This window comes from Rousettus aegyptiacus, unplaced genomic scaffold (assembly GCF_014176215.1).
Source record: "Rousettus aegyptiacus isolate mRouAeg1 unplaced genomic scaffold, mRouAeg1.p scaffold_m13_p_13, whole genome shotgun sequence".
NCBI lineage: Eukaryota > Metazoa > Chordata > Mammalia > Chiroptera > Pteropodidae > Rousettus > Rousettus aegyptiacus.
Window position 1 is genome coordinate 40,189,490 of NW_023416288.1, and position 23,863 is coordinate 40,213,352.

General features: G+C 39.8%; 1 protein-coding gene and 1 pseudogene across 1 annotated transcript in view; one reads left to right on the plus strand and one right to left on the minus strand.

The window, feature by feature from the left end:
- Positions 1–1,875: 1,875 nt before the first annotated feature.
- TBX20 (T-box transcription factor 20) overlaps positions 1,876–23,863 on the minus strand; it is a 41,381-nt gene continuing 19,393 nt past the window's right edge. The window contains exons 7-8 of the mRNA XM_016159983.2: positions 5,496–5,605; positions 1,876–4,293 (exon numbers count right to left, since the gene is read on the minus strand). Coding sequence (XP_016015469.1) covers positions 3,953–4,293; positions 5,496–5,605 — 451 coding nt within the window. The 3' untranslated portion in view covers positions 1,876–3,952. The remainder of the gene's footprint in view (positions 4,294–5,495; positions 5,606–23,863) is intronic.
- On the plus strand, positions 17,159–17,276 carry LOC118611243 (annotated as a pseudogene).

The following is a 23,863-nucleotide window of genomic DNA, read 5'->3' on the forward strand; positions in this document are numbered from 1 at the left end:
AGAAAGATAAGTATTGGAATATTTGATAACTAGCATGGAATGAATAGTAGTGAAGGATGTTTAGTTTTATAAAGTTTTAACCTCCTCTTTGCTTGTTTACATAAAATCCTTGCGCTCTGAAATAACATACATATAAAATCCATCCTCCACCCAACTCTAAAGGGTACAGCTAAAAATCTTTTCCATCTAGTGCTTTATTTCTGTCTATGCAGTCTAGATTAGGGTATAATATTGCTTTATTTGTAATAATTATCAAGTCCATACATATTTAAAAATGAAAAGTTTTCCTTATGTCATCAATGGGAGATTGTGTAAAAAGACTGATTTTCTTACAATCTTTGACCGTGTTCATTATGTTATTGAATTTTTGAACTTTAGTACCTGAGTCATGGCTAAGCTTGACTGTGTATTTAAGGGGGTGGTAAAGTCATTTTATCCACTTTATTTGAGGCTATTTTTCTCAATATAATTCAGCTTAAACATAAGCAGAGCAGCCTGAAAAGCTAATGTGAAATTCAGCATTGGGATAACTATCCTAACATCTCACCAAAAAATTCATAGGCAGTATGGGATGAGGATACTTTATAAGAATATTTATTTAGGGGGCTTTTAGAGGGTTTCCTTTTTCTTTTTTGGTGGGGAGGAGTAGATGTCATGGCTGGAAAATTGCAATGATAGAGATGTGGATAATGGAGGGGGAGGGAAGATCTTGGAATACCCCTGAAATCAGTGTGACTCCTACCTCACAGCCCTTACACAGGGGTTTTGCTAGATGATGAATCATCTTCAAGGAGCTTCTTAATTCCTACTCTGTCCACCTACTGGAAACGGTGGTAGACCTTCCAGACAACATACCACTGTTGTAAACTCAAAGAACCAGCAATGAGAGCTGCCTGTGTTTATCCTTATACTGCTAAGGGGCAGGCAGAGAAGGGCGGAGGAGTTACTAAGTGAAAGAAATAATTGAATTGACTCAGATTTATCGATAAATATTTTTAAAACAAATCACGTATTAATTATGTGATTAATATTAATTAATTGTGTGAATCAATTTCTTCGGGTTAGATAAAGAGGTGCTGGCGGGGCCTCTTTTTAGCAGCCGTATTTTTTGATATTGTAATTAATATACCTGGAGGACAAACCCTGAATTTACTCTAAATGTACTATACCTCATGCTCTTTATTATTCAGTTGGCTTGTCCGCTAATTATCTAGTTCTTGCAATTACTTTTGGCAAAATCGACTTTAGAGTTTTACATCTTACATGCCCAAGGAGTGAAGTAGGAATCAACATCCAGAATAGCTCATAAAGACCCTGGCGGGGCAAATTTCCACCCCTGGCCCTCATGGCTAGAGTGACTCGCATCGGGGTGAGAGCTCCGTTTCACTTGTGCTTTTTGTTTCTGGCTCAAATAAAACCAAATACTTACAAACTATGTCCAATTTAGAATTCCGGGTGTGGCTTTTCAATAGCACGCTTTTGATATATCAGTCTTTCCTCTAAGCATTCTTGTTTTATTCTTATATTGCTTAATCGCAAAAGTTAGGAAGTCGGGAAATACCGGTGTAAAACCATATTTAACGAAAACGTACAGCTGTCCTTTGAGATACACCAATTGGGGAAAATATCAAGATAGTATTAAAATCATCCATTCGTTCTCATTGGAAAGAAAATTCAGATACGATTTACTCCAGCAGACCAGTAATTTACCAGAATATTGCCTAGCATCATGGAAAATAGCATCTACTTTTGTTGTTCCTTCTTCGAGCAGCAGTACTGTACATTAAAAGGAGCACTGGTGATGGGCCAAGTATTAAATACTAACCCCCTACCCTAATCTCTGTGGATAGTTAAACAGTACTCATAACCGTTTCGTTTTTTTTTTTAAGGAAATGCACATCTGTGCTGCGTTTGAAAACAAACTACCTGTGTATACTATAGCATAACATGCCAGAAGCTATAAATTAGCCAACAGTGCCTTCCACAGGACTCTGAGATGCTTGGTTGACACAGCCCATGCTGCTCCATACATAAACTTGGGGATACAGTGGGGAACAGCAATTGCCAAGTCCAGTGACAGCCTCACACAGCCAGGCTATGCCATTTTGCCATGTTTCGTGAGCTGGAAATGCCCAAGAAAGGCATTTGATGTGGAAAAACCTGACACTAAAATGACCAAGTAAAATCCCAGTGGAGTCTGACGTGATAAGGATATTGCATTCACTCCCAAATACACCTCTACTCACGGCAGCAGCATTTCCCATCTCTTTTCCCAAAGACCAGGCAGTAAACAGATTTAATGCTGTTGTAGTCAGACAGAGTAAAAGGAATATTGCATACAAAATTATTCAGTTAAAATCAAGTTTGGGGGAGCTTCGTGAAGAAGACGTATTATATTCTGCAGCTAGAATGCATTACATCTAAAGTTGAAGGAGTATAAACTTCGTTAAATTTTTGTCATAAGTAAACGAACTGTTGCAAAACACCAAATATACTACCCAAATATACTACCCTGACCATAATTGTTTCGTTATATGTTGCCCAAAATAATATAGAGATTATATATAACTAAAATATAATTAATTACTGTACGACATTAAAATAAGGCTTCGAAAGAGACAGCAAGAGCTGAAAATGAAGCGGATACATGTTTTAGATTTACTCGCAAGCACTGTCAATGCTTCAGTCAGGGAGTCCTCGAGTTAACATGTAATTTCATATAATAGGCTAGAAAAATGGTAAAGAAGTCACTGAACGTGACAGTAAGAAAAAAGGACAAAATCAGATGCATGGGCACACAGCCCCTCATGAGCACAGGTTAGAGGTGGCTGGAGACACAGGCACTTAGAATGGCCACTCACAAATCCTTGTCAATTAGCAGCAGCGGCTAATGTATCATCAAAGCAGACTGACCCAAAGTGAGGATTTGGCCTGGTGCATTTTAACATCCGTAAGGTCTCCCAAAGCTGACAAAAACTGAAGGGGCCATCGGCACCTGTGCTGGAGAAGCCTCTTTCAGAACAGGAAAACCGGCTTTTTATTGCAGCTGAAGTGAAAGAAAGCGCCACGCATCACCCTGTAGAGGCTTTAGAGTGTTCCTCAGTGAAGAGGTCAGGAGTGTATTTAGAACGCAGCCCAGGAAAGTAAAACCTCAGCTTTACAATGTAACACAAAGAGCCTCTGGTATATTGTATCTAGATTTTCCCTACAGAGATGGCAAGTAATGGCAAGAAAGGGAATTAGGAAGAAAGAAGAAAGGACTGAAAAAGAGCTTGTCTGGTACTGGTCCTCCAGCCTTTCAAAAGGAACTTTGTAAAGTCATCGCCAAGTAGGTATTCATCCACAAAACAGGATGCGTTAGCATTCTCAGCTCCTCTCCCAGCAAACCAACGAAGGAAAACTAAACATGCTTAAGCTACAGCTCTACGAATATCTCTCTATGGGCTCTCATTGTCTACAGGGAGAAATGGACTTAAGGTAGTCATTACACATTATGGTCGGTATGTAATACAGTATTGCCTCTTTGAAGATTCTTTTAACCTGTGGAAAGCAGAAAGAAAACCTATACACGTTGATTCTATACGTTACCGCATCGACACAGCATCTTCAACCACTAGGATGAACGCACTTGAGGATTCATCTGCCTTGTAGCATTCAACTTCCTGGGTCAAGCGATGTCCTATCAGCTGCAGGACTTAAGCTGGCTGAGAACGTGACACTGATTCTTTCTCAAACCCAAGAGCTCCCCGACAACTACAGATGAATCCCGGCCCGCGATGCATTCATTCCCTGGGCAGCACGTGTCGCGGTGTCCAGCTCTCGTCTCAGTAGGTCCCATGTCTCCTGGAGAGCCCCAGGTCCAGTACCCCACATCCCGCCCACCCAGCCCTGCCCTATAATCTCCATACCCATTTGCACGCTGCGGAGGCGGATTCTCCCGCTCTTAGAAGAGTCATACGAACGGCGTCATGACCGCGGAGGAGTGGCGCAGTCCTTGGATGGCGGCGTAGGGCCCCTGCTGGAAGTAGTGGTGGTACCGGGGCATGTGGAAGGACGGGAAGGTGGGGCCGCTGCCCTGCATGGAGCCGGCGATGGCGGACGGCGCCAGGGGCACCCCGAGCCGGCCGTACGGCGGCAGGGAGCCCTGGATGGGGTGCGGGATGGGGGTCGCTATGGACGCCGTGCTGGTGCCAAGGGCGGTCAGGGACTGTGGGTGCTGAAATCCAGGGAAGCTGGGGGAAGACGAGACCCAGGAGCTGAGAGACAGGTTATCGGACGTGGTGAAGGCGGACCCTGGAAGGCGAAAGGACTCGTTAGACTGGGAACTCTATTCCGACGTGCGAGTCGAGAATTATACTATCTGTAAAGATCGATGTAAGCAATACGTTAGTAGATCTGCAGTCCAAAGAGACGGACACGTCAACCAGGAGGCAGATCGACCTTTCCAGATAAGGAGACATCATTTACACCGTGTATGGAAGAGAGGATTTACTAAATAAGAAAAGACTTAACCCATCAGATGGCCTACAGACTTCCAGAGAGTAGCCAAAACACGGGTTCTCTACTGAAAGTCTTACCTGATTCCCCTCAAAGGAGCTCCAGGGAGCTGATACTGTCTTAACCTCTGCAGATCCCCAAAGGAGGTCTGGACATACAGGCTTCAAAAGCCACTGTGAGAACTCACAGTGTGTGTTTTTTTGTTTGTTTGTTTGTTTGTTTTTGATTCCATGATCCCTTATAAAATATTTGACAAGTTACAAAGTTACTTTTTCTTACACCATAGCATCCAGATGTTTAAACAAGAGTTGACATTGATTTTTCCAATTGTATAATTACCAGGCGCTCACTTGGATTTAGTCATAAGAGATGCCCTCTGTTTTGCCTGATGCTGTTCCACGTTAGGGACATGGCAACATGGCAGGGGCTCTCTCCCCATATGAACATCCCTGCGCCTGGTCACCCTCTGGTCATCCTTCCCTGGACTCCAGGCGCAGAGGGACTTCCAGCGCCCCTCTCACCACGGGGGCTGCCGCCTCTGTGTAGTGCCCTTCGCTAGGAGAATCTCCTTTTTAAAAGTGTTTTCAGTTTTAGCCATTATCCTAATAAGATATTCCTGACCTAAGTGGAACTGATGTAGTCCTTGATTTTTCCAATTATAAACCTGAGGTTCAGAAAGACTGAGGGACGGCCCCTGACATCCTACAGTTCCTTGGTAAGTAACTCCTTAGCCCTGAGTCAGGGGCTCATGTCCTTTTACCAGAAAAGAAAACCACAGGAAACCTTCAGGCATCATAAATCACTTATGACTCAGAAGCAGAATTATGAACTGTATGAAAATCAGCCTCAGGGGCTATTACTTCTTGAAGAAGCCTTTGAAATATTTGGGGGGGGGGCAGCGTGTGCCCCGAGGACAAGAAGCCTCATGTGCTACCTGCCTAAATTCTCCTTTGGGTGCTGACGCTCCCAGCAGCTGCAGGGCTGGGAGGCTGTCTCACCTCGGCTCTGTGTCGTCTGAACCTCATCTCCCAGGACGTCCTCTTCTCCATAGGTGCGGATGGGCGAGCGGGCATAGGAATGCTTTTGAATCAGGCTCTCCACACTTTCCCTAGGTTAGAAAGCAGTACATCCCGAGTAAACTAAAGAGGACTCCGAGGTGGAGAGGGGTCTTAAAGGTAATTTACGAGTCAGTGAACACATTTTCTCAGCCAAAAGACCACCACTTTAGGGAAAGACCGTATTCAAAACATGTATATTTATTCCACCGTAGACTTCTCAGAAACATGACCTTAGGCATACAAATACAAGCAAACATAACCGAATAGGGTAGCGACAATCCCCTGAAATCCTACAAAGTGAGGGACAAAGAGATGAACGGGGAGCTCTGAAACCTGACCACAGGCATACAGAGTTTAGTTACGTGAAAGGCGAGCAAGCAAATTTAGTGCAAGGAGCTGCAAAGAATCATCTCACCGACTTCATCAGCTAATGAATACAAAACAAACACTCAGCTGGTATGAACTGCGCTGATCCAACATGCGATGAAATGTTGGCAAAATGTTCAAAATATCGTTAATCAGAAAAAGACCTAGTGTTCAACTAACGAAACTAGTAACTCCGTAGAGCATATGACAATATGGGTAGTTTAGAATAATGAATTCTAAGATTCTTTTGCTTTACGATTGAAAATTACAGAGACACTGTGAGGGACATGTACACACAGCCATTAGTAAATTGAGGTCCCCAAATAAATCAGTCCATCGTCTTTGAAGATCATCCTCCTCATGCAGCAGTCTATAAACTAGAGTACATTAACTTAAACAAGAAAAAAAAAAAGCATGAGTTTTTGCCAAAAGTGCAAATTGGTAACAGGTTAGCTTACACAGCATACAACTCTGGAATAGCTGTGGCCTCGAGACCGACGCCAAAGGGCAAAGAAAGGAGCAAAAAAAGGTGTGCTGAACGAAGAAGGACAAACCAAACACCTGGCCTCGCAGTTTCCGGACGTGCACGTGCTGGTCACGTCCCAGCTGAGCACGCAGGCGCCTCGCAGACCTCCGGGGCCCTCCTCCGCTGTCGCCTGTCCTACGGATTCTCACTGATTTGGTCTCACCAAACCCCCGGCTCCGGTTGCTCTACTCAGGGAGACCGCCAGGCTCTGCCTGAATTTTTTCTCTCTGTGGCATGGCCAGTATATGCTCTCAGACTATAAACTGGGGCCATCACAGGGCTCACGTCATTTGTTTTCCATCCCTTGGGGATTATTGTCTTTTATTGTCTGGTGTCCAGTGTCACACAAAAAAAATGAAAAGGAAAAAAAAAATCCTATTTCATATTTTTTCTGTGTGTCTTAGTTACTTATGGCAACAGGGTATACTTGATCCTTGCTGCTTTACCTTCACCTGAAGTAAAGTCTCTCCTATGGATCTTTTAAAAATACCAAGACTCAGGCCACACCCACAGACCCAGTAAAATTGTCATAACCTCTGTGGGTGAGACACAGGCTTCGGTAACTGCTAAAGCTCACCAAGTGATTCCAGCAGGCAGGCAAGTTAAGGAATGAATGGAGGAGAGGTGTGTGACAGGTACTTTTCACCACACACACCTCTGTACCATCTGAACTTTGGACATATGGCTTGTTCATTCGAAATTAATTACAGATTATTAAATATCATGAGAAATGACTACCTACCAATGAATAAAAAAGAAAAGAACTGCTGGTCTAACACTGATACTTGGGGACCTTATAAGGAATTGATAAAAATAGTCATTATCATGCTGATTTTTTATGTTAATGTAGTAAATGTATTGGAGGCAGTGTGGTATAATGGAAATACCATCAGCTTTAAAGTCATTCATTGAATGGATGAATAGAGTAGGTGGACCACCTAGAGCCATTTTTACATTTTAATTTTGTTACCACCTTAACACCTCGTCTATAAATTGGAGAGCAAAATACCCGCCTCACTGGGCCATTCATTCAAAAAAAACATATGGATCGAGAACCTATTATGAACAAGGCACTGTTCTGAGAATTGCGGAGATCGCAGCAAATGGAACGTAATAATCCCTGCCTAATGAGGGAGAGGGGCTACAGGGAAAAAAGAGAGAGAAGACAATAGAATAATATGTAGTATATTAGATGACGATGATAATAGTGCTATGAAAAAAATAAAGGTAAAGCAGAGAACACTGATCGAACCTGTACTATGAGGATTAAATGAGATAAGTCATTTGAATTGCCCCAAATAGCGTCTGGAACTTAGGAGACACTCTGTAAATATAATGCGCTATCGAAGTATATCTACAGCAACTAAAAATATTACAGTCTATTAGGTTATATTTTTCTACAATTTACTCTACCCATTTGAATAATCCTAATTCAGAATAATGTGATCCAAACAGAGAATTTTTCTCAGTGATTGAATGACAAACTCAGCAGAGAATTTGACTATGCTATTGGCAGTCCTGATATAAAATTACATCTATCACAAAGATAAAATGTTAAGTGAGTCCATATTACTTGTTTAAAAGTGTAACCTATTTAAAAATAAATAAATATAATAAATAAATAGAGAGGTGGATAAATAAATAAAATAAAAGTGTAACCTATTTTTAATCCATCGAATGGATCCGTTGAATCCCTTGAGTTAGACTTGTTGAAATGAAAATATTTTATCATTTACTAAGAGGCACCAGTAAATATAGTAAAAGCAGAAGCTAATGAAAAGGATAATTTGGCATGACATGGATCATATTTAATCAGCTGGCCAACTGTCATATATTTTAATCTTTATGTGCCCACATTCTGATGATGTTGGACTCCCACAGCCTTAACAGCTTACTATCACTTACTCAAGGACTTAAATCGCTACAATATTAGAGAGTGGCTGTCTTTGTGGGTAATTAATCTGGGTCATGAAGAAAAAGTCAAGTGAGCTGTTTGTCATTAATAAAATGACAAACCTTAATAATGACATACATTCAAGCTGATGTCCTTTTAGTCTGAGCCATGTGTTGGACTGTTAATATTTATGATCAACTTAGAAAAGGTTTAGGTAGTTATTTTTACATGAGGAGGGAACTTGCCTTAAATACCCAATACCCTAGAAAATACTTTCTCTTTGTATAGTCATAAAGGAATGTCCATCAGTGCCCCAAATTCTGAATTGCCGAGTGTATTCCTCTTCCCATCTTTGCCACATAAACTGCTCAATCCAAGCATTTAAATTCAAAAGCAGAGTGTAGTATTCACCAAAAAAGTGCCCTTATATAAAACCATTTAAACATCTTTCACATACACACACAAGGAAAACCGTTTTCCAAACAATACAGCGCATCAACTACTTTGTGAAATATTTTGTTGTTTTATAAAAAGTACGTTATACTCATTGTGTCCTTGGTAGATCACTGGTATCATTACTTATTCTCGTCTCTAGGAGGGAGAAAAAAAAGGGATCCTGTTGAAGTGATTTGCTTGTCTCAGGTCTGGGAGGGAACTGAAAGCAATGGCAGCTCTTATGTAAAGGATAATTGAATTATTGCCTTTTAAGTGATTGAAAACAGTGGTGCATATCAGGGCCATCTCTTCAAAGATGTGACCGAGTAGAGAGCCCATGCTGTTTACTTTACGTCTAATCCCTGTTTCCAGCAAAATGAAAAGTGCAAAGCATTCGTTTAGCCTGGAAGCCTGTTGGGAGGATTTGTAAAATACCATACCCTGAAGAATGAGGGTTGACTCCCCCAATGGGTTACGTGATTTACGTAACACAAGCTTTGGTAGCGCCTTGTAATGCTCAGTGCTATCACCTCCCAGAGTTAGAGATGGTAGTGTTAGTCGACTTACTCTGAATTTAATAGGTAAATAAAATGGGTACCGTTATTGAAGGGCGGCCTTTCTCATATCTAAGGCTAAATTATTTTTCTAGGCAAGGGAGCACACCATTACCTTGGGTACCTTTAACAGATTTCTTCTGACTACATCGATACCAAGAACAACACATTACATGTGAGAGGCACGGTCACAGCCAGAAGGCGGGTAAGATAGAGGGGAGCTGCAGTACGTGGATCCTGCCAAAATGTTCAGAACCATTTGAAGTCATTTGAACTATTTGTTCAAACTCCGGATAAGCAAAACCAACAGACTCTGTTTTGGAGCTGACCGCCCTTGCTCTGTCTTTGGAACTAGAGGGCAAATTTCTCAATGTCAGAAAGCCAAACCTTCCTTTTCTCTCCCATTCTCCTTTGCAGCACCACTGTGCCTAACAGAGTCCTCTTTTATGCACTTACTAGGTTGACAGAAATACGTGTTTGCATGACGGTCAGTCCTACTACACTGCGGACCTCTGAACGGGGCAGAGAACAACGCTTTATCTAGGCATCGATTCTCAAACTTTAGTGCGTGTTATGGACGGAATATTTGTGTCCCCCCAAAACTCATATGTTGAAATCTTAACCCCTCAGAGTGATATTAGGAGGTGGGGCCTTTTGGAGACAATTAGGTCTTGAGGGTAAAACCCTCATAAATGGGATTTATGTCCTTATAAGGAGAGACGGGAGAGCTTGCTTCGCTGTTGCGCTTTTCAGCGAGGCGAGGACACAGTGAAAAGGTGGCAGGGGGCTGGTCCTCGACGAATGCTGAATCTGCCAGGACATCCTGGATTCCAGAACTGGGAGAAAGAAATGTCTGCTCTGTCAGCCACTCAGTCGACGGCATTTTTGTTACGGCGGTCCAAACAGACTAAGACAGTGTGGCATCGGAGTTACCAGGGGGGCTTGTCAAAACACAGAGTGTCAGGCCTTAGAATTTCTGACTCCGTAGGTCTGAGGTGCGGCCTGAGAATGTGATTTCCAGTGTGTTCCAGGTGGCGCTGGAGCCGCTGACCTGGGCGGCCAGACTGGGAGAACCACTGGCCGAGCTTAGCAGTTAGGACAGTGAGTGCTGAAACCTGCTTAGCACAAATCCGACTCCGTCACTTGCCAGTTATGTGCTTGTGGGCAAATGACTTCACTTCTCCATGCCTCGGTATACTCATCTGTAAAATGTGGATGTTATTATGACCTAGCTCTTAGGGTTATGATTCAGATTTAATGAATCGATATACGTAGTGCTTGTATTGATACCTGGAATATAATAAGTGCTCGATAAATGTTTATAGGTAACAAAATTAAATTATTGTTATTATTCAGTATCAAGATCATGTGTCCCTAAAGCTGGTTACATAATCATAACCATTTTAGGTAAAACTGAGACTTCCAGTAGTTATGTATACATCTTCATCCAAATCGTCCTATAACATATATGTAAGAAAGGAAATTAAGTAACAGTTAAATGTTATTTCAATTTACGTTTTTAATGTTCTCTCCTAAATGTAGACCTAGAAAAAAAAAAAACTGCTCAGAGAGAAAAATGTCAAATCCATTAAAATCAAATCTAATTTATAAGAAGCAAAATATTTAAAGTTGCTCCTGCTCATCAGTTTGCTCGTGTTTATATCATGTTTTACTGGGCCTTCGTAAATAACTCTTGTCACAATATTTTTCCAAAGATTGACGCAGATAATGTTATAAATTACTGGAAGACAATATATCAAGATTTGTAGCTTCCACAAAGTACTTAATAAATGAAAACTTTAGATAATATAATTTGAAATGTATTATAAATCATTAATTTTAATTTGGAACTGAAATTTATTATGCAGTCCAATTTGGGAAAACAAAATAACTCTAATCTTTTAAAGAGCTTTTAGACTTCAGTTTATTGTCATTTATTTAACTTAGTCCTACTGATTTTTCTTTTTAGTAGTAATGTCCATTATAGTTTTAGCAACTTAAATAAACAAAACAGTAACTGAATAAACCCGAAGCTAATAGTTTAGTTTCCTAGGTCTTAACGGCTATGACAACCAGGAGAAAGTTTTCAAAGTACAGATTACTCAGCCTCTGAGTAAACTTTAGTAACTTGTGAGGCCGAGAACAAGTATTCTTCATACACGGAAAGACACACACAAGTAAGAAAAAAAGGAGGGCAACTTACAACTTTAAGTTAAATGTAACTGCCACTCTGTGGGGCTCACTGGTTTGTTGGACACTGTTTTGTAACGTTAAGTGCTTCCTTTCGGAAGCTGCTAATAAATGACCGGCAGTTGATTATTTTAATTTATTAAATTAATAGATTTTATTTTAAAGCGGACTTTAATCTGGTTACCAAACAAAATTGCTTTTATTTTATGCATGTAGGCTCTCAGACTAAGTCCATCTTCCTTGGAGATGATTTAAAAAAAAAAAAAATCTTTCCTAAGAAGTCGTGTACGTGGCCTTTGATCTCTTCTAAGGAATGAGGCTGTGGTGGGGAACTGGGTTAGATGACCTCCGAGATTCACTACAGCGCCAACGATTAATGAGTCTACAAGCGTATCAAAATTAAAAATAGCTATTTTGGAAGAGGCCAGTTCTAGTTGCAAAGAATCCTGGGAGGTAACTCCAAACCATCTATTAACGAGTTGTATAACTTGGGTAAATCACTTTCCATTCTCTGGGCCTTAGTTGCCTCGCCGGCATAACGACAGAAGTCAACTGGGTGGCTCCCCAGATCATTTGAGCCTCAAAATAAACACTTCCTAGAGAGCTAAGTTTAAATTTCTTTTGGAAGTTTAAACATCAAGTATCAGGGAGCACTTTAGTACGCATGATATAATTTAAAATACTCTTCTTATGTGTTAATCTATATTTTAGATAGAATAAATTATATACCAATAATTTAAAATAAAATTAACTTATTTATACAAGGTTGGGATAGTATGTTGCTCAATAATCCCAGAAACAAAATTCGGTTTTAAACTCCTTGATTTCTGTCCCTTCTTTCCGAGTAACGTGGAGATTCTGAGGCTCGTCCCTCCAGGCAGAGGTAATGCAGGTGTCTTCTGCCTGTGCCTGTCTCAGACGCTGTGGGCAGCTCTGTGGCTCCTGTTACAGCATGTGAGTCCCAGGGGAACGCTCTGGGTCACTGGGAGCAGGGGCCCATCCAAAGGGCAGAGACCATTGTCATTAGCTTTTGCTATTTGTTATCTTTAGTACTTTCAGTTTTGAGGAGCTGGCCCTTAACATCCAGGGTTTTTTGCTTTTGTTATATATATATATATATATATATATATATATATATATATATATATATATCAAACACATATTTGTTTGATATATATATATATCAAACACATACTTGTTATATATATTTGTTATATATATATGTGTTATATATATATTAGATTTCATTGAAAAAATATTTAACATTGCTTTATTACAGACATTACATAATCTACTTTGTAAAAGTCTCCATAACACTCAAATATAGCTGTATTTTTGAAAGATTAAAGAAGCATACTAAATTACTAAATTTAATAAAGATTAAATTAGCATACTAAATTATAAGCTATTACCATTTCACTGTTTACTAGGCTGAAGTTTCACCTATTTTCTCAGCCATTACGGTTTCCCTGAACCATTTATTTTATATATAGATATAGATATAGATATAGATATAGATATAGATATAGATATAGATATAGATATTTCTCTCCTTTGCCTAAATCTATTCTGCTAGTGTTCTCCTAAAGATAGAAGGTAAGAGTGACATAAGAACTTATGTTGTTGGCTAATTACTAGTAGTTGGGCAACTACTCTTAGGTGGAACTAATCGGTTCACAACCAACATGACTTCTTCTGGAGCCTCGAACGTCAGTTTCCACGACGCCCGCCCCTCCAAAGCTAGCCGGAACGCTTAGAGGAACGTAGCCCGGACGGCAGGCAGTAGGATGCTAAGTGAGGAAGGTGAGGACACAGAGAAGAGATGAACTAAGTACACGAAAGTGCAGAAAGTCTCATTCCGGAACAAACGTTACGAAAGAAAGTGACTCACGTGTCCAACATTCAGAGGTAGAGGAGGATTTTTACAGAAACGCCTCTCCTATAGGACATCTGAAGAAAGTGCTGAGCGTGATGTCTGTTCTGCTCTCCTGCTGAGTCCACGAAACGGTGCGAGTGCCAGCCGTCCGGGTGGCACCCCCGATGGAGAAGAGAAATCCACGTAATCCTCATTTCGATTCACCCATGAATTTCCTCCTCTCTGACCCCGAAGTTGCCAGCAGAGCTTTTCACAGTCTACACATGATTCCACTGGGATGCTAACTAGAATTTACTATCGGGGAAATCTTGAATTGTACCACGTGGGTTGTACCACGTGGATTGTATTGCTCATTAAAAAGAAGCATGTGGCAGCAGAGGAGCAGATGAATAATGTTTCACAGGACTGATACCACCTCCTTCCTGCCTCTTACAACGTCTGTGAGTGAAAGAAACAGGGAAGCAACAAATCCAGACAAACACCCTCTGGGAACTGGGGATCCCCCTCTACGCATTGATCAGGGCCGATAAGAACAAAAGAAACAGAAAGAACTCTTTTGGTCATTCCAGGAAAAAAGACTAGGTCACTTCCATGAGAAGGAATATTAATTGTCATCAGAGTTTGACAGCCATACTTTACTCCGGAAGACAATGAAGTAACAATATAGTTAAAATACAGCAGGAAAGAAAATATGAGGCAAGAACTGTCTACCCAGTCAAACTGACTTTCGCGAATAATGGCCACCAAAAAAAATTGTCATATTCATGCAAAATACAAGGAACGTTGGTCCCACAAGGCTTTCTTGAGGAATCTAGTCGGGAATGAGCTTCAGACACCCAAAAGAGACATTCATATATGATGATGTTAGTAGGCATTAAATATATTTTTTACTTGTAGAACTACGACTAAACCATGGTTATAAGAAAGAATAGAGTATGGAATGATTACATACTCTGACGAGGTAGATGAAGTACAATTCTGAAAAATCAGGGTAGGAGGGAGCGAGAAGATGGTGAGTAAAATAAGGTTGTTGATTGTACTTATTAACTGGGATTAAAGAGAAATGACTTCAAGTCAGATGCTGAGCAAGAGGGAAAGGAGGCAAAGGAAAAAAGAAGTTTCTGGCTAATTTCAATATTGCTCATGGTGAGGGACCTACAGAAAGTCAGAAAGTGGGAGAACAGGCATTTTTAGAAGGTGTTAGGGTAAAGGCAAACATTTCAATGAGAGTAAGAACCTTGCTAGCTTACCAAATAGTACCAAAAAATAAAGAAAAAAGTTTGCTAATAAAATAAACCAGATAGTATATCTATGAAAATAACACTATGACACAACTGAACCCACACATATTTATATATGTATTATATACTCACATAGCACATATGTGTAATATTAATGTATATTGTTATATGAAAACAAGGCGAAACGTGTGTAGAGTATGTTAAAATTTACCTAAGAAAATGGCAAAGAAGAATACGTAACATGTATCTTCTTATATTAGAAAACCTAATGGAATAATAAACAATACTTTTTTTAAATAGTTATCGGTAGGAGAGGAAAGAGTTAGGGTGGGGGGGATAGGGATAGAACCTTTGATATAAGCCATGTTCTGTAGGTTTGTCTTAAAACCAAGTAAATCATTTATTAAATAATCATATAAGACATTTGTATTATTTTGAAATTCCAGAACATAGAAAATACAATGAAACAAATGAACCTAGGTGTGTATGGCTGGGTTAGTTCATAACTACTTGAATGATTCCAAGTGACTTTAAAACACTCTAGCAGTAAAATGGGGGGGGGGGGTGGAATCTAAAATACTCTTGTAGAGTGTCTAGTAGAAGCTACATTGAAGACAAGGAAAACCACAAAAAGATTTCAAAGTATTTTTAGTTGCCACATTTTTGGAGGTTTTTTGATGAGCATATTCTGAGATTATTCTGTGCATCTCTATACTGTGAGATATGGCAAATGGATAATGATGGAATATTCTGTCGTTTCCAGCGTTATTGAGAACCGGACTCTCAGCATGAGAGGAGACAGGTTTAAGGTTTAAGGTCAAACGGGTTAAGTAAAAACCTTATCGTCCTGGATTTAAATGGAAAGTAATAGTATGGAAACTTGTTGGATTTTACCTTGAAGTGCACTTGGCGTGTGCACACACTCTTCACACAGAGCAGAGACTGTCGCTAGAGAGGGGGATTCTGGGAGGTGGAGGCTCACACTTCACTTAAAATTTGAGTAATCACTTCTTACACATTTCATACATTATTTTGCCATTTTAAAACGCAAATCTGGGAAATACTGGAAAAAGTATTTTCTAATTCCTTAGCAATAAACTGGATGATGTTTTAGGAGTCTTTATCAAATACCTTTCATACTGATCCCTGAAGGCTTTACAAGTTTAGTACTCTGAAAGAAAAAAAAAATTAACCTATTTTTCAATTATTCATAATAGTGGAGGCACAAAATTAGAGATAGACAAAAATAACACAGATAATTAAAATCTAAAGGGAATCTTTAAAAAGTATGCATCTCCAAGTTGTTATTTTTGTCATCCTACTATGGCACCTGTCTCCTGGATGGAACTACAAGTGTTAAAATGACCCTAAGAGCATGTCTCAACTGCCACTGTAAAGACGGGGAGGATGAGGTATTGGCAGAGATCAGATCTCACCAGTTTTTTCAACTAGCATCACCGTGCGGGCCTCAAAATGCAATTTTGAGTTTCTTCATCTTGACCCAGAAATAGGAAAACTCATCCTAAAGAGGTGAAATTTCTGGGTCGTTTTTCTTGCTGCCAGCATTTTCAAAGCCCCTTAAAGCCCTAAGCTAGGGATCAGCAAAGTTTTTCTGTAAAAGCCAGCTAGGAACTATTTTAAGCTTTGTAGGCCTTCTGGTCTCTGTCATATACTCAGCTCTGTCATTGTGACATGAAAGCCACTTATGATATGCAAACTGAAAAACATGATTGTGCTCTAATAAAACTTTATTTGTAGACTATAAAATTTAATTTCATATTTTTGCATGTCACAAAATATTTTTATAATTTTTTAACCCTTTAAAAATGTGAAGACATGCTTAGCTCGTGGGCTGTATCAAACAGGTGGCAGATAGTGATTTGTCAACCTCTAATCTAAGCCATTTACCTGCTGAGAAATGGCTGCACTGACCCCATGCTCCTCCTAAAACCTCACCGCCTCAGAAACCTGACAAGCCGGCTTAGGGCTGTGTCAGAATCAAACACTACTTTTTTCTTACCAATATAATCATTACGAAAGACCTAGAAATTATCCATAAACTGTGAACCTCTTTAGAAAATCTGCCAGAACGCTTGCTTCTCTGCAGCTTGATGTACATAAAACTTCTATAAATTCCCAGAATATTAGATTTGCAACTTTCTTTCCTAAAGTTTCCTTCCTTGTGTAAACTAATAGAGTATTTTTGAGCTCTGAACAAAATAGGCCTGATTCGCCCTGGGCGTGTATCCAAACTTCATTTGTTTGAAAGTTTTATTCGATGCCAGGCGTTTTAAACATATTTTATAGAGACTCTCAGTATGAATCCTGAACCAATAAGGCGAGATAAGCCTGTGTATTTAATTCTCTGCCTCACTGATATGCCTGAGAAAACAAGGGGAACTCAAGAAATTCCGGAGTCTGCCAACGACTTATTGGGAGATTTTAGCCACAAATAGGAACAGAGTGAAGGAAGCATCAGCCAGCATGCCACTCATCCGTGTACAAAGAGGAAAGCTACCTGGGCTACGGCCATACCACCCTGAACGAGCTGGATCCTGTCTGATCTTGAAGCTAAGCAGGGTCCGGCCTGATTAGTACTTGGATGGGAGACCACCTAGGAAGACCAGGTGCTGCAGGTGTACTAAGTAAATAAATAAGTAAAAGCTACCAGGCGAGAGAATAGATAAAAAGGCCTCTGTCAGAGCTTCGCCTCAACCCACCTAGAAGCCACAGAGGTCAATGACAAAGGCGGATCTTGGAGCAGGTGACAGGCAGCAGATGAGTACGCCCTCCGCTAGCACATGACGTTTCTGGTACACTGGCGGGTGTGAGGCCATGACCATGACTGGCTCTGGGGGGAGGCCGTGAAGCTGTTTTGCTGGGTGTGGGGAGGAAGCAACTCATTTCCAGCGTCTGAGCAGTTGGAGAAGGTAGCTTCCTGCAAAGTTAAAAACTCCCTTCTCCAGGCCATCTCCACCCAGCTGTGACAAGTCCCTAACCCAAACAGAATAACGATACTTCCACATTGGCAAAATCACAATAAATTTAAATGATTACCCATCTTTGGTGTGCACCTGAGAGATTTAATAAAAATCCTCTCCCTTTTACTAAAAATCGACCTCAGCTCCTGACATTATATAAACAGACATCCTATTCCATAGGTGAGCTAGGAAAAAATAATGGGACATTATCAAACATTCAGCAATTCACAAGAAGAAAACACATTTTAAAACGCTGAACAAATGGTCTCTTTTGAAACGGAATTATTCCAAGAAACCGGAAGAAATATTTTAAGCCTCTAATTTTCAGTTTCGCCTTCAATTTTTTCAGTGAGACTTAAGAAGACCCTGTGTTGTCGACACAGGGACCAGGAAGCATGAAACGGAAACGACCTAGAAATGCGAACGTGTGTAGCTGGAGACGACAAAATAATAATTACCACATTTTGAAAGAACTCAGGAGAGGCAGTAAACAGAGTCCCGGATGCTTCAGAAAACAAAATAAAAAATTAGAAGACATATTAGAAATTCTCCCTATATCAGTAAAAAGTGAAAGAGGACATAGTTGGAAGGACTAGCTGCCTGTTCGGGTGTGGGCAGCAGGAGGAAAAGGGGAGCCAAGGCTGCCTCGAGTCTGTTGGCCAAAGCGATGGGAAGGACGCAGCGGCCAGCAGCTGAGATGGGAACGTTAAGGGGAGAGGCGTGGAAGAACGTCACTGGGTTTTCCATGTGTGCCATGTGCAGTGCCCTTAGGGGAGAAGTAGAAGAAACAGCCGGTCAGAACTTTGACTCTAGAAAGGCCAGAAACAGAGATGCAAACTTGATAGCAGTCAGTATATAACGGTATTTAAAGGCATGAAACTGGATGTCAGATCACCCAGGGAGGAGCGGCAGGCTGAGAAGTAGTCTAAAGACCAAGGCCTGGAACACATCACTGTTTACAGACGGAGGACAAGAGGAAGAACGAACCAGGAGGATGGAGAAAGAATGGCCAATGAAATAGAATGAAAACCAGAACAGTGAGGGGTCTTGGAAGCCAAGAGGAAAAGGGAGGAAATGAAAAACCGTGTCGAACTCAATGGATAGGTCAAGTAAAATGAGGACTAAGAATTGGCCACTGGATTTAGCAATGGATGGCCACTGGTGACCTGGACAAGGGTGGACTAGTGGAGTCCTGGGGGTGAAAGTTTAAAAGGCACAGTTGAAGAAATAAAGAGAACGCTCACACTTTTTAAGGAGCTTTACTATATAAAGGAGCAAAAGCTGGGAGAGATGGTAACTCAAGAGACAAATGAGATCAAGGGAGGATTGTCTTTTTCCTTAATGGAAGAAATATCAGGATATTTGATGATGCAAGAGAGAAGGGCATATATTGCTGTAGTGACAAAGATTTTTAAAAATCGAAAGACAAATAAAAGAAAGCAAAAAACTAAAAAGTATAGCAGTACAAAACTGGACAAATTAGAATCAAGACGAAGAGTATTTGGTGGCATAGAAGTTAATATATATTTAATAAACTCTGGAACAAACTTTAAAAAGTAGTTAAAGAAGTATTCCCCCAAAAGAATCCAGCAGCCAAATGAATTTATGGGCAAGACTGTAAAATCTTGAGATAAAGAACGGCTTTTTTACTATTTAAACTGACCCCGACAATAAAAACAAGGAAAATGTTTCATTTCATCTGAACAAGCTAGCAGAAACCTGATGCCAAAAACTGACAAAGGAAAAAAGAAGCAATATCAAATCTTTATTATGAAGATTGATACAGAAAGTCTTAAGTAAAATGAGTAAATTAAATCTAGCACTATATTACAAGAAAAATAGATACAATCCAGACAGGATTTATTCCAGAAATACAAGGATGGCTCAACATAGACAATGTGACTAACTAATCATACTGTTATTTAAAAATAGAAAAGTAATTAAAATTGTCTCATCAGATATTAAAAGACCACTTAATATAATAAACTCAAGTAGCGTTCAGGTAACAAAAAATTATTCGTTTAGGCATAGAAGGGTATTACCTCAAATTATAAAGCATATCCATCTGAAACCAACAGCCAATGAAAACCAAATATTATGATAAAATATAGAAGCATGACTAAGTCAAGAACAAGAGAAAACGCTATCATCATTACTTTTCAATAGCGTCCTGGAAATTTTAGTCAGTGTAATAAAACAAGAAAAAGACATTTTTAAAAGCATAACTATTAGAAAGAAAAAGATAAAATTATCATTTTTGCAAATGATATAGCAATATAACTGGAAAACTCAAGAGACTAAGAGGAAAAAATATCAAAAGTAATGTTTTAAGTTCAGTAAAACGGCAGGATGCCAGACGTATAGGAATCAATAGCTTTTTACAGACTAAACTAGGCAGAGTTCTAATTTAAAATTCTATTTTCAAAAGCAGGTCCTCTCTCCCCAACAAAACCCTCCAATAGAAAGGATCGTGTGAACCACAAATAATCTTAGTCTAGTTGCCACATTTTTTTTAAAAAGGTGAAATTAATTTTAACATATTTTATTTAACCTAGCGTATGTCCAAAATATTATTTCAACATCTAATCAATATTTTAAAACTATTATTGAGATATTTTCATTCATTTTCATTCCTTTTTGTACTAAGCCTTCAAAATCAGTGTGTGTGTGTGTGTGTGTGTGTGTGTGTGTACTTATAATGCATCTCAATATGGAATAGCCACATTTCACATCCTCACTAGCCATTTACAGCCAGTGGCTATTAATTTGGACAGTGTAGCTCTAGTATAGACATGCCACTGTATATTTTTATAAGTGACCCCACAGCTCATGCTACGTGCCTAAGAAAATATGTACAGAACTTACAAACTTGAAAATACCAAAACTTCCAGAAAACATAAGAAGAGATTTCAGTAAAAGGACAGATATATGACATATATCTAGAAGGAAATCTCACTACTGTAAAGGTACCAATTTTCTACCCCAAATTATTTTCATTCAATACGAGACCAATCAAAATTCCAATGACATTTTTTTGGAAAGACTTGACAAAATGATTTCAAAGACTGGAAGCGTATATGTCAAAGATTTTGAAAATGACAAGTAAAAAGGTTTGGAGTTTGGTATATCAGATCTTTAAGTATCATCAAATATTCATATGTTTTATCCATTTACAAAAAGTACAATAGTACCATACTGGCAGATCAATAAAGAGAATGAAAAAATTACTATAGGCAATAATTTAGCACGTGATAATTGGGTATTATAAGCACGTAGAAGAGGAATATGTTAATAAATACACGGTATTGGGGTCACTTATAAAAATACACAGTGACATGTCTATACTGATGATTTAAAATAGTATGTGTGATAAACTTTAAAGGAAGTAAATGTTTGCACATGCATAAAATGAACCTGGGAGAATATGTAAGTTCTTGCCAGTGGTTTTCTCTGAGCGAATGGGACTTTGTTACTTTTTTCTACTCTTTTTATTATTGTCAGTATTTTTTCTGCAATGAGCGTGAAAGTCTATTTGTTAAAAATAAAAAAAGAAAACTGACAAAAGAAACAATTTTGAAAACAACATTAAAAACCCTCCTTGTTGTGTTTCCTTTCTCAGTGCCTTCTCTTGCTATACAAAGTGCCCCTCCTTTCTCCCTCCAACAACAACAACAAAAAAAAACAGAAAAGGCCAACTGACAAGACTGTAGGTTATTTATTATATGGGACCAGCAGATAATTCTTTCCTTGAACTAAAGAACTATAAATTAGATTATATTAAGAAATCCCTTCGGGCTTTTGGTTTGCTTCTTAGCTATCTATTATAGGTGTGTGTGCAAAACGTCTAATGCAAATGCTTCCTATTTTGGCTAATGAGATGGATTTCCTTTTACAAACAAGGGAGATGCTGTCCAAGGCGACACACGAAGTATGCGAGACATTCAAATATGCGATCAGAGCCTAGTGAAACCAGAGCGAGAAAACCATAATGCCCTTTGGAGTATCCCAAAAGCTTGTGCGAGTGTACTTCTACTGAGTTAATACTGTGAGTTTGGAGGTGTAAGGCAAACAGACCCCAATCCTGAAGCCATTTTTGTTGGGGTGTCCCACACAGTAGTTGTAAACCTGGAACAGGAAACTTGAAATCATTGAGGTCACATATTTATAACATCAAATTCAATCAAGTTAGAAAAGTACAATTTCTGTCATCATGTCATAAAAAGATGTGTTTTTCTCTCAGATCCCTTATAAAGAAAAGTCCCCTATATTATTACAGATAGGGCTGTTTTCAATCAGTTACAAGGAGCAATTCAATTACTAGATGGTTTAGTGCAGTAACTGACTCCAGACTAATTTAATTTCCGTAGGTCTCTAAAGATCAATTGATCTGATTTGTCCCATCCCCAAAGGCTGTTTAGGAAAAATTCAGACTTAAATACCTGGAAATGAAATCCAAAACCTTGGCCAATTTCACACTACTTAGGTCATCCTGCAAACTTTCAGCTAGTCACATAAGATGCTCTCTTGGCCCTCAGACCATGAAAGCGCCTTAGCTCTGTGAACACGTGAGTGCCTTCCTCCCATCAGGATGCTTATTCAATAAGTGGAAAGAAAATGTGCCATGTGCATTATCAAATCTGTCATGCTAAAGGGCAGTTGGTCTGGGTCCTTGTGTCTCATGAGCGCACTTGCAACTGAAGGGCTGTTTTTACTTTAGGAGTAGTTTAGTAAGACTCTTAGGAGAAGACAAAAAAAAGATGCTCCTCTAATAAGATGGGGAACTGACAACTATTTCAGATTAATAAACCGCTTTCATAAATGCCATCTTCCTCGGTTCTCCTAACAAACCTCTGAAGCGAGGAAGGTTACTGTCTTCATTTTCTAGATGAGGAAACAGATTCAGAGGGTAGGGGACTCCTCCAGGATCCCTCGGCCAGTGAAAGGCAGAGCTGGGACTCTGACCCATGTCTTCGTCTCTGAATTAAACATGTTCACCCTCTATCTGAGACAGAAGGAATGGGGTACACTGGAAAAGCACGTCGCTGCAGCCCCTCTGAGCCAACGTCTCCATTCCTGCTTGACGCCGGACTAAAACGGAAAAAAGTTCCCTGATTTTAATCCCACCTGCGTCATCCCGGTCTGAGTCAGTGCCTCTGGCTCTCTAGAATAGATGAAAAGGGTCATGTCTAAATAAAAGTAGCCTTTGTGAATGGACTCATTCGCTACCCACACGGCCGATACCACGTTCTCACTGACTCGGGTCTCAAGGCTATGACCCATTGGCCCGTTTCTTAGCCTTTTCTGATTTTACAATGGATCTTCAATCTCAAGCTCAAGCTCCTTTCCTTGATCTCAATACTTGTGCAGCTCCCCAACTAATTAGTCTTTCTTCTCTACTCAGGTCCCACAGTTTCTGCCCAACTTCCAGCCTCTCCTGCTGGCTTCTCAGTCTCCCCACCAAGCCTCCATATCTGCTCCCCCAAACTGAAACCACCTTATATGCTCTGCCATTTGGAAAGGCTTAGGAAAGGATCAGACAGACATCGATAACGCATGTAATTGTCCCCTAATCTGAGTTGCCAGGACAGGTTGGGGAGAAGCGCCTTTCTCAGAAGACGTGCCCCACGTGGTAAGTAACAAAGAGTGTGGCAAACTGTAGCAGCTGACGAGGACATCACGCGGAGATCTGGAGATAAGCCGGAGGGCTGATGCTAGGGTACCCACCTGTCATAAAGACTTCAGGCCGCACAAAAGAATAAGCACCAAAGATGAAAAGGGTCTGAGCATCTAATGTCTAATAAAATGATAACACTGAAGTGTGTAATGGAAATGTGCTAAGAGAGTACAACTTAACTGTTCTTACTCAAAAAAAAAAAAATAATAAGGACGGAAAGTTACATAGTATGTGTAAGAGATACAAATGATCCGGTCGAAAAATCTCCTTTGAAAACACATTTTTTTTGTCTTTACTTTCTCACCAGGTATACCGTGAATCTCAATATAGTCTTTACTTATCACACATGCGGTCTCACACTGTGTGAACCATTTTCAGTTAACAGTGGGGCAAGTTGCAGGCACATGATTGTCATTTGTCTTCCCAAAGGGCCTGAGATCTGATACCTCTCCCACGAAATACAAGCAGTCTAAACTATAAGTAAATTATGTACCTTGAATTAAATTACATCTCCCTGTTTCAAAATTCCCAGCTACCATTACATTCCTTGTGTTAGCAGATGCGTCCACTT